The following is a 10,823-nucleotide window of genomic DNA, read 5'->3' on the forward strand; positions in this document are numbered from 1 at the left end:
CAGAGAACAGCAATCGAGCAGCAGAAAGAAAGGACGCTAGCGGGGCGCATACCAGAGGCGACACAGAGGAAAAAGATGTCATCGAATTTAGCGATCGGGAGTGACAGATTGTTTGGTAAACGTATAGCATGTTCTATATGTTATAGTAATTTGAATGACTCTTACCATAATATGTTACGTTAACATACCAGGCACGTTCTCAGTTGGTTATTTGTGCGTCATATGGCGTACACTTATTCAGCCAGTTGTTCACTATTCTTTATTTATTTTAAATTGCCTTTTAAATGTCTATTCTTGGTGTTGGATTCTATCAAATAAATTTCCCCAAAAAATGTGACTTATACTCCAGTGCGACGTATATATGTTTTTTTCCTTCTTTATTGTGCATTTTTTGCCGGTGCGATGTATACTCCGGAGCGACTTATAGTCCGAAAAATACGGTACTTAATTGTTATTTATCGTCAGTTAATTGACTAATCAAATATCAGCCCAGGCTTAATCAAATCCAGTCGTAGTTATTCAATATATAACCTTTAGTATCGACAATTAATCTATTTGCAAAATTGGCCATGATACCTAGCCCTACTGATAAGTGTATCACAAATGTTTTTGAGGTGAATAGCTTAACCAACACTTAAAATCATACACAAGGCTAAAAAAAAAGCTTCTGAATGCTGACTACTAATGACACTTCATATGCAGCCTACCGCAAGAACTATTAATGCCAATGTTTTTTGTCCAGACAATTATTTGCTTTTGTGGTGCACACACACGGTAACTATAAGAGACTGCGGCTTATCAGGTTGAGCGTTTACGATACGTGCATCTTCAGTGGTCCAACATTCAAGGAACATTTAAATCAACCAATAGTATTTTAGCTGAGCGAGACATTTACTGACAATGAATAGGAGATCTTACTTGTTCCTTTAAAAGTTGTTCGCAAGCCTCATGTAATGTGCCCGTCTTGTTGGACACAAAGAGGTACTGCTTTTGAAGGGAGTCCAGCTGCTCCAGAGCTGCGCTAACATCTTTCAAAATGGCATCACAATGTTCCTGGTAGCAGAAGAGATCATCTCGGGTTTGCCTGCAATTGATAGAGAAACGAACACAATGTGTAAAGTAGCTGCCAACTGCACGTGTTGCAAACATTGACAGGAATAGTTTTCAAGATGTTTTTGTCTTCATGAATATGCAGAATATATGCCGATTATCAGAACACCCACAATACTGGGAGGATAAAATGCAAATATAATTATTCTGACACAGTTTTATTGATCAAGAATAAAACCCAATTGTGAATGTTATTGTGTCTTTAGTTAGCATGCGCAAACTGACAGTTACACACAGCTGTGACAAAGGAGCCAATTGCAAAGCAGCTCTGAGTCCAGACTATTGTTTTTGTGCTTGTCAATGTCAACATATATGGACTGTTGAAAAAATATATCAGACATATTGCCTAATTACCAATATAATATTATAATTTTATAGCTGCTAGATGATTTAAAGGGCCGATTAAAACAAATTCATCTGATGCATTTTTGTGTCTGTAGTGTTTATGTTTTCATGGCGTTTGTTTTTTCATGTAGAAGATACATTAACACGTCTCCTATGTGAAAAAAACTTCTTGCAATATGCATTTTCTTTTTCACATTCGCAGTTAGTGCTGCAGCCTCTAAAAGTAGGGTTTTTACATGAAAACAAATTATAGTAATACAATGTATGAACGGATTTGTATATCCTATTATTTGCGCATTATTAACTAGTGATGCACCAAAAATGTGGCCTCCAGAAAAACTTTCATCACCGAAACAGCATTGCCAAAACCGGATGTTGTGATGATGTAAGTAATACGCACGGGATTATGTTGAGTGGAGCCAGCATGTCTGTGATGTGGAAGTTCTTTAATACATCCGAGATATACCTGCGGACTGCGACCTACAAAATGTGCAATGTGCAAATATTAAAAGGTCAGCGGCGGCTTTTAAGGACAGAAATAGTATGTTGGAGCATCAGCGCCAAGCAAGTGTGATGTCAGTGAGGCTCGCTGCAGCTCTCGCTGTTCGTTACGAACATCGAGCGACAAAACTAAAGGGTCTCCAAACACGAGCACAGTCTCTATTTGTTGCTAGTCGTTTTTAATAAAGAAAATGTCACTAAAAGGATTAGACAAGTCAATAGAAAATTTAAAAATTCTCAACAAAGTACAATGTACAATAAGCAGTAACAATTGAAAAACAGAGCAACATGATAAGAAAAAATATAAGTTAACACTGATTAATAATAACTCAGGTTGGTTTTTAAATGCATGTATTTCAATTGTTTAAACTTTTTTAAGAAAATATATGCATCATCACAGATTATACAAATTATATGATGTCATGTTGATCATGCCTATAGCCACAGATATGTTGCCAATCTGTGGGAAATCCTAAGCAATGTAGATAGCATTAAATGTTTACGCACCTGTACTTTGCACTCTCATCCTGATCCATGTTGGCTTGTAACTTGGCAAACCAGGCAAAGAACTGCAATAAAAAATAGGCAACATTACTGTGTGTGGAGTCTCCTGTGTGAGCGTAGGTCTTCTCCAGCTTCCTTTACAGCTATACTCTGAATTGTGCATAGGTTGATACAGTTCATCCAGGAAGTATCCACTCTGCTTCACTTTTTTCAAATTTTGTTATGTTAAAACAGTATTCGAAAATGGAATGAATTAATTTATGCCCCTAAAAATTTTAGAGATTTTTGCAAATTTGTTAAAAATTAAAAAACTAAGAAATCACATGTTTTGACAGCCTTTGCCATTAAGCTCAAAAGTAAGATCAGGTGCATTCTGTTTTAACTGATCATCCTTGACATACTCCTACAGCCTAATTGGAATCTACCTGTGGTAAAGTTGATTGGACAGGCAGACACCAGTCTATAAATAAGGTCCCACAGTAGGGCCCTAGGCAGTGAGGTGACCAAGAACCAGATGGTCACTCTGTCAGAGCTACAGTATTCCTCTGTGGAGGAGAGCCTTACAGAACGACAACTATCTCTGCAGCAATCCACCAATCATGCCTGTATGATAGTGGCCAGACGGAAGCCATTCCTTAGTAAAAAGCACATGGCCGCCTGCCTGGAGTTTGACAAAATGCACTTGATAGACTCTCAGACCGAGAGAAACAAAATAATCTGCTCTGATGAGACAAATACTTAACTCTTTGGCGTGAATGCCAGGCATCATGTTAGGAGGAAACTAGTGTTGTCCCGATACCAATATTGCTGTACCGGTACTAAAATTATTTCAATACTTTTTGGTACTTATCAATACTTTTCTAAATAAAGGGGCGGGCAAAAAAATTGCATTATTGGCTTTATTTTAACAAAAAATCTTAGTATTCATTTTTCTTATTGCAAGTTTGTCCTTAAATAAAATAATGAACATACTAGAAAACTTGACTTTTAGTAGTAAGTAAGCAAACAAAGACTCCTAATTAGTCTGCTGACGTATGCAGCATCATATTGTGTCATTTATCCTTCTATTATTTTGTCAACATTATTAAGGACAAGTGGTGGAAAATGAATTATTAATCTACTTGTTCATTTACCGTTAATATCTGCTTACTTTCTCTTTCAACATGTTCTATGTACACTTCTGTTAAAATGTAATAATCACTTATACTTCTGTTGTTTGGATACTTTACATTAGTTTTGGATGATACCACAAATTTAGGTATCAATCTGATACCAAGTCGTTACAGGATCGCACATTGGTCATATTCAAAGTCCTCATGTGTCCATGGTCATATTTCCTGAGTTTATAAATATAATATTTTTTTTTTTTAAAAGAAAGAAGATGTGATGCCAAAAAATATTGACGTAATCATAGTAGTATCGCTCCTGAACTTGGTATCATTACAGTGGATGTTAGGTGTAGATCCACCAATGGCGTTTTTTTACATTTTGACGCCGGTGAGCTACGGTGTGGAGTGAAACATGTTTAGCTATTCCTCGTCCTGCAGGGATGATACTTCGAAGACACTTACTTTAATTGTTTCCATAGAGGCGAGGATTAGTGATTTAGAAGTAGCTACAACACTGTCGACAGCGGCTGGACTTTAGTCGCTAGCTAGCTAGCCATGTCTTAAAGCCATTCTTCCTGAGGGCGTTTTATAATGTATAATGCATATGTTCCTTCTTGACTGCACTTAAATGTAGAGTATATGTAGTATATGTAGAATATATTTATATATTATATATATAATATATTATATATATTATATTATTTATTATTATTCTTGTCTATTGTGAGCGAACTGTGGTGCTAAATTTCCCCCAGGGATCAATAAAGTACTTTCTATTCTATTCTAATCTATTTAGTGTTATAACTTCACCTTTATCGTTAGTTTTTAAGCGAAATCCCTTTTTGAGAACCGGTTCCCGTTATCGAGGCCACTATGGTAAAGAAAAAGAGTTGGTTCTTTATTCGAATCCCTGAGAACAAATCCCTTCCCACAGGAAATGCCCTGTGGGACATCACAGGAAATGACATAGCTCAGTCTAATGACTGAGCTACGTCATTTCCTGTGATGTCACACAAGCAGCAAAAATAATGGACCGGCAAAAACGCCTCAAGGCATGACTTCATTTTACAAAAAAATACGACGAGGAAACAGCAATATGCAATTATTGCCAGGCTTCGCTGTCATGTAAGGTGGGTGGGTGGGGGGGGGGGGGCAGTACAACTAGCATGTTGAAACATGTTCAGGCCGTACATAACCGGAACGTTCGAGAACTGCGTGGAGAAGCAGCGACAGAGATGACGAAGCGCGCCCCTCTTCCTCTGCAGCCCCAGAGACAGTTGCCGGTGAGTAACTAACGTTAACTGTTGCCGGTTAATTTCCATATTTGCTCACTTGTAGCCTTAAGGCTAAAATAAGGTTACCTCTTATGTCAACCAGGACTGCATGTTAGCTAGACTAACGTTACCTAAGCATAGTCAGTGGCTAACGGTAACGTTAGCGTTAGCCTGTTTGTATGTGTCTGATAATGTTAATGTTAGCCTTTTTGTATGTGTCTGATAACGTTAACGGTATCTTGTAGCCTACACCACTCCAGAGTTTGCAGGTCTGTCTAATAAACTAGTGTTTTCTTTCTTTCTTTAGTTTCGTACATGAACACACTTACAGCATAACACATCACAGTTTCATATCATTTCACTTTACATCATGTCTGAAAAGTAAAGAAGTAAAGCTTATTTAATCCTACCCCTTTCCCACTTCAGAGTGTTTACAAATATATACATCATTTACTGACCTTTTTATAATAAAATAACATCTGTGAATTAGTATATACAACAGTTTTGTAATATGTAATTAATTAATTCAGTCATTAATATACTGAGATGAAGAATATCTTATTTTCAATAAGGTTGAAAGTATTTCTCATAATTCTTCTTTGTACTTTATAAGCACTATTAATTTGAACAACCTCTTAAAGTGGATCATATCAGTACAATGTTTAACTTCATTACTTAATCTATTCCATCATTTAATTCCACATACTAATGCTAAAAACTTAATAACAGACACCCTCGTCTTCACATTCAGCTAATTTCCCCCCTAAATCTATGCTGTCTGTCCCTCATTTTCCCTCCAGGACAAGGATGTGCTGTCATTCCTGGAAGAGGCCACACTGATGGACCCCAGAAGGTTTAGATACAGACTGGAGGAGGATGTCGTCAAACCTATCTGTGTGACTGTGCGCTACAGAACATGATCCTCTGCTTGTAAACCAGCAATGACACAACGTGACGACGACGGGGGTGGGGGGTACCGGTACATTACAGAGGCGGTATAGTACCGAAAATGATTCATTAGTATCGCGGTACTATACTACCGTAATACCGGTATACCGTACAACCTTAGAGGAAACCAGGCACCACTCATCACCAGGCCAATACCATCCCTACAGTGAAGCATGGTGTTGGCAGCATCATGCTGTGGGGTTATTTTTCAGCAGCAGGAACTGGGAGATTAGTCAGGACAGAGGGAAAGATGACTGCAGCAATGTACAGAGACATTCTGGATGAAAACCTGCTGTAGAGCGCTCTTGAACTAAGACTGGGGCGACGGTTTATCTTTCAGAATGACAACAACCCTAAGCACACAGTCAAAAGATGTCCAATGAATGGCTTCAGGACAACTCTGTAAATGTCTTGAGTGGCCCTGTCAGAGCCCAGACTTGAATCCAATTGAACATTTCTGGAGAGATCCAAAAATGGCTGTGCACTGATGATTTCCGCCCAACCTGATTGAGCTTAAGGCCCCGTTTACACTAAGCCGGATAAGGTTATCCAGGGTACATCTCAACTAACCTTATCCGTGTCCACACACAACAATGCCACCGATTAAGACCCCCCCCCCCCCCCCCCCCGTCCACCAGCGAACCACGACCTAATATGCATGCGCAGAAAATGCGCACGTCAGTCACCTCCAGTGTTGCTTTGTGTGCAAGTTCTTAAATTTAACTTATCTGAACAATATCCAGTGTTGTAGTAATGAATATGACCACTGTTTAATCATGTACTTGGTATCGGACTGATACCCAAATTTGCGGTATCATCCAAAACTAATGTAAAGTATCAACCAACAGAAGAATAAATGATTATTACATTTTAACAAAAGTGTAGACAGAACATGTTAAAAGAGAAAGTAAGCAGATATTAACAGTAAATGAACAAGTAGATTAATAATTAATTGTCCTTAATAATGTTGACAAAATAATAGAATGATAAATTACACCAGTGGTTCTCAACCTTTTTTCAGTGATGTACCCCCTGTGAATTTTTTTTTAATTCAAGTACCCCCTAATAAGGGCAAGGCATTTTTGGTTGAAAAAAAGAGATAAAGAAGTAAAATACAGCACTATGTCATCAGTTTCTGATTTATTAAATTGTATAACAGTGCAAAATATTTCTCATATGCAGTGATCTTTCTTGAACTATTTGGAAAAAAAGATATGTTTTTATGTATATTTATAAAGGATTTTTGAATTGTTGCTATTTTTAGAATATTAAGAAAAAAATCTCACGTACCCCTTGGCATACCTTCAAGTACCCCTAGGGGTACACGTACCCCCATTTGAGAACCACTGAATTACACAATATGTTACTGCATATGTCAGCAGACTAATTAGGAGCCTTTGTTTGTTTACTTACTACTGAAAGACAAGTTGTCTTGTATGTTCACTAATTTTATATAAGGACTAAATTGCAATAAACATGTTTAATGTAACATACAATTTTTTCTTAAAATACAGCCTTTAAAGCATTTTTTTGTGGTCCCCTTTATTTATAAAAGTACCGAAAAGTATCTAAATAATTTTGGTACCGGTACAAAAAATATTGGTATCGGGACAACACTAATACAATGTGTATTAGTCTTCAGTAATGCGGACACTGTATCGATCCGTTGTGGTGAAGAAGGAGCTGAGCCGAAAAGCAAAGCTCTCAATTTACCGGTCGATCTACGTTCCCATCCTCACCTATGGTCATGAGCTCTGGGTTATGACCGAAAGGACAAGATCACGGGTACAAGCGGCCGAAATGAGCTTCCTCCGCTGGGTGGCGGGTCTCTCCCTTAGAGATAGGGTGAGAAGCTCTGTCATCTGGGAGGAGCTCAAAGTAAAGTCACTGCTCCTCCACATCGAGAGAAGCCAGATGAGGTGGTTCGGGCATCTGGTCAGGATGTCACCCGAACGCCTCCCTAGGGAGGTGTTTAGGGCACGTCCGACCGGTAGGAGGCCACGGGGAAGACCCAGAACACGTTGGGAAGACTATCTCTCCCGGCTGGCCTAGGTACGCCTCAGGATCCCCCAGGAGGAGCTGGACGAAGTGGCTGGGGAGAGGGAAGTCTGGGCTTCCCTGCTTAGGCTGCTGCCCCCGCGACCCGACCTCGGATAAGCGGAAGAAGATGGATGGATGGACTAATACAATGTTTGATCACCTGCTGTGCCGTTTCTACTCGGTCGTTCTCCATGTGGAGCATCTGGAAACCTTTGAGCAGGACGTCTTCCGTTGAATCGGGCACAGTGGCGGTGAAAGGCGGCTGGAGAGAGCGAGATGACAGACTGCCCAGGTCCTCGATGGGTAACTGCACAACAACAGTCTCTTTTACTAAACAAACATTGACTTACAAATGAAGGGCATACAGATTAAAACGCACCACTTTTATGGACTATCACCTTTATTAAATGACTTAAGAGTGGCTTTCACACACTTGAATGTTAGTATAAAGTAAGTTAGCAACATTGCTAGCACGCTAGCTCCAGCCGAGCTACATCTCACCTCTGAGGGGATAGCAAGCGCCTCAGCAGCGGTTCGTATCTCCAACACAGAGTCCGTTTGCTTCTCCGTAAGCGGAGCCATGGCGTCCGGGCGGCAGTCCCACTGTGACAGCTTCTCGCGGGTTTCTTTATCTGACTGCTCTGTGGACGCCATCGTCAGCTTCAACGTCAGCAGCGACACGAACAGGAAGCCACTTCCTGTTCCGGGATGGTGGCGGTAGGCGGGGCTTAGTGAAATATGGCGCATGCGCAAACACAATAAATCTGCCCTAATATATTCCATTTTTACCTCTCACAACCAAAAAGCTGTGAAAACTGTGATGCTGTGCTCCAAATTTGGACTATTCACGGAACTTGTGTGAGCTAATGACTTTACACATTGCTATATATATATATACATATATATATATATATATTGCATTCTACTGCAGTTGTTTTATTGAGTTTCCAAACCCCTGGTGCTGTTTTGTACTGTTGTTGTTCATATGTTTGTTTGTAAATGTTGATGATTATAAATAAAGATTTATATATATATATAAAAAAAAAAAAATGTTTACAGGGTTTTTTGTTACTGATATTTTGATAGTGTTATGCACTCCGTGTGTACACTACTGCAAGCACATCAATCAATCAATCAATGTTTACTTATATAGCCCTATATCACGAGTGTCTCAAAGGGCTGCACAAGCCACAACGACATCCTCGGCTCAGATCCCACATCAGGGCAAGAAAAAACTCAACCCAATGGGATAACAATGAGAAACCTTGGGCGACCGGTGCAATGGACGTCGAGTGCATAATATTGTGAGAATTTTGAGAATACTTATTAATACCTCTCTGACATTGTTAATTAAAACCAAAGCATTTTGTTTGTTTGTTTTTTTATAATCATGCTGTGATCAGTAACACACTAGCATGTCCAAAGTCAGGTGCAGTGGCCATTTGCAGCCTGCAGATTCGTTATTAAATGCATTTATTATGTTGTTTATTATGTTTATGGCCTCACAGAGGGCTCTACCTGCAAATATACAGAGATGGTCCACATGAACTCAGGGGTGTCCTGAAATTCAAACATAACATGATAAATTCCACATTCAAGGCTCAAACGTTATCTATAGCGGAGGTGAAAATGTGGGACAATGTGAGCAGAGAAATTAAACTGTCTTCTAGCCTAAGAGTGTTCAACCTTGCGGTAAAAAATGTGTTTTTAGGAAACTATCAAAAACATGACTAGTTGTTTGGATTATCTCAACTGGGGGACACAGGTGCAAAAGAACTCACTGTGGAATAAGGGACATAACACACCAGACAAGGCTTCAGAAGACAAAAGATACCCAGGCAAGATGGAGCTAATCTCATGGTCACTCAATGCTATTGACAAAGTGTTTTACAGCAGGCGTATGGGCCCGGGTGAGCCGACCTGTCCTGATGGGACCTTTGGCCGGCTACACAATGGATGGCTGGAACAAGAAGAAACATGAATTGGACATCATGTGGATAAGAAACAAACAAAAAAAAAACTTGTCATTATCATCCATTATCATATTTTATACTTGTTCTGAAATTGTCATGTATCCATCAAATCTGCTGTTGAAACTCGGACTATATAACCAACATATATAACCAGCATATAAATTGATTGTAAATTAGGGCCGGCACATGGATAAGCATTCTTGCTTTTTTCCCGTCTCCCTATATGTCGTTGCATGTCTGTCAAATTACGAAGAGTGATGAAGTGTTGCTATATATGTCTGTCTGCCGGAATAAATAAATAAATAAATTAATTCATTTATTATACATATTCTAAACAAGTAAACACAGAACATGACAAGTATTTGCTTTGTCACTTACAACACAAAGTATTGTTGTGAGCTGATTGTCTATGTTAAATGCTGCATATATTTGTGGAGGATATTAGAGATGTCCGATAATATCTTTAAATGCCTTAAAATGTAATATCGGAAATTATTGGTATCGTTTTTTTTATTATCGGTATCGTTTTTATTTTTATTTTTATTTATTTATTTATTTTTATTAAATCAACATAAAAAACACAAGATACACTTACAACTAGTGCACCATCCCAAAAAACCTTCCTCCCCCAGACCAAAGGGTTATTTCTTTCTGTTATTAATATTCTGGTCCCTACATTATATATCAATATATATCAATACAGTCTGCAAGGGATACAGTCCGTAAACACACATGATTGTGCATGCTGCTGGTCCACTAATAGTACTAACCTTTAACAGTTAAGTTTACTAATTTTCATTAATTACTAGTTTCTATGTAATTGTTTTTATATTGTTTTACTTTCTTTTTTATTCAAGAAAATGTTTTTAATTTATTTATCTTATTTAATTTAATTTTTATTTTTTTAAAGTACCTTATCTTCACCATACCTGGTTGTCCAAATTAGGCATAATAATGTGTTAATTCCACGACTGGGGCTTCACGGTGGCAGAGGGGTTAGTGCATCTGCCTCACAATAC

General features: G+C 38.5%; 1 protein-coding gene across 2 annotated transcripts in view; it reads right to left on the reverse strand.

Annotated features, from left to right (window-relative positions):
- Nucleotides 1–8,534, reverse strand: part of cog3 (component of oligomeric golgi complex 3) — a 32,841-nt gene extending 24,307 nt beyond the window's left edge. Inside the window, exons 1-4 of one of the 2 annotated variants that reach the window (XM_061971428.2) lie at nt 8,333–8,534; nt 7,992–8,138; nt 2,464–2,525; nt 919–1,084 (exon numbers count right to left, since the gene is read on the reverse strand). In XM_061971428.2, the coding sequence (XP_061827412.2) occupies nt 919–1,084; nt 2,464–2,525; nt 7,992–8,138; nt 8,333–8,485 (528 nt within the window). In that variant the 5' untranslated portion in view covers nt 8,486–8,534. The remainder of the gene's footprint in view (nt 1–918; nt 1,085–2,463; nt 2,526–7,991; nt 8,139–8,332) is intronic. The other variant, XM_061971427.2, reaches the window with a different exon arrangement.
- Between the last annotated feature and the right edge of the window lie 2,289 nt (nt 8,535–10,823).

This window comes from Nerophis lumbriciformis, linkage group LG13 (genome assembly GCF_033978685.3).
Source record: "Nerophis lumbriciformis linkage group LG13, RoL_Nlum_v2.1, whole genome shotgun sequence".
Classification (NCBI taxonomy): Eukaryota; Metazoa; Chordata; class Actinopteri; order Syngnathiformes; family Syngnathidae; genus Nerophis; species Nerophis lumbriciformis.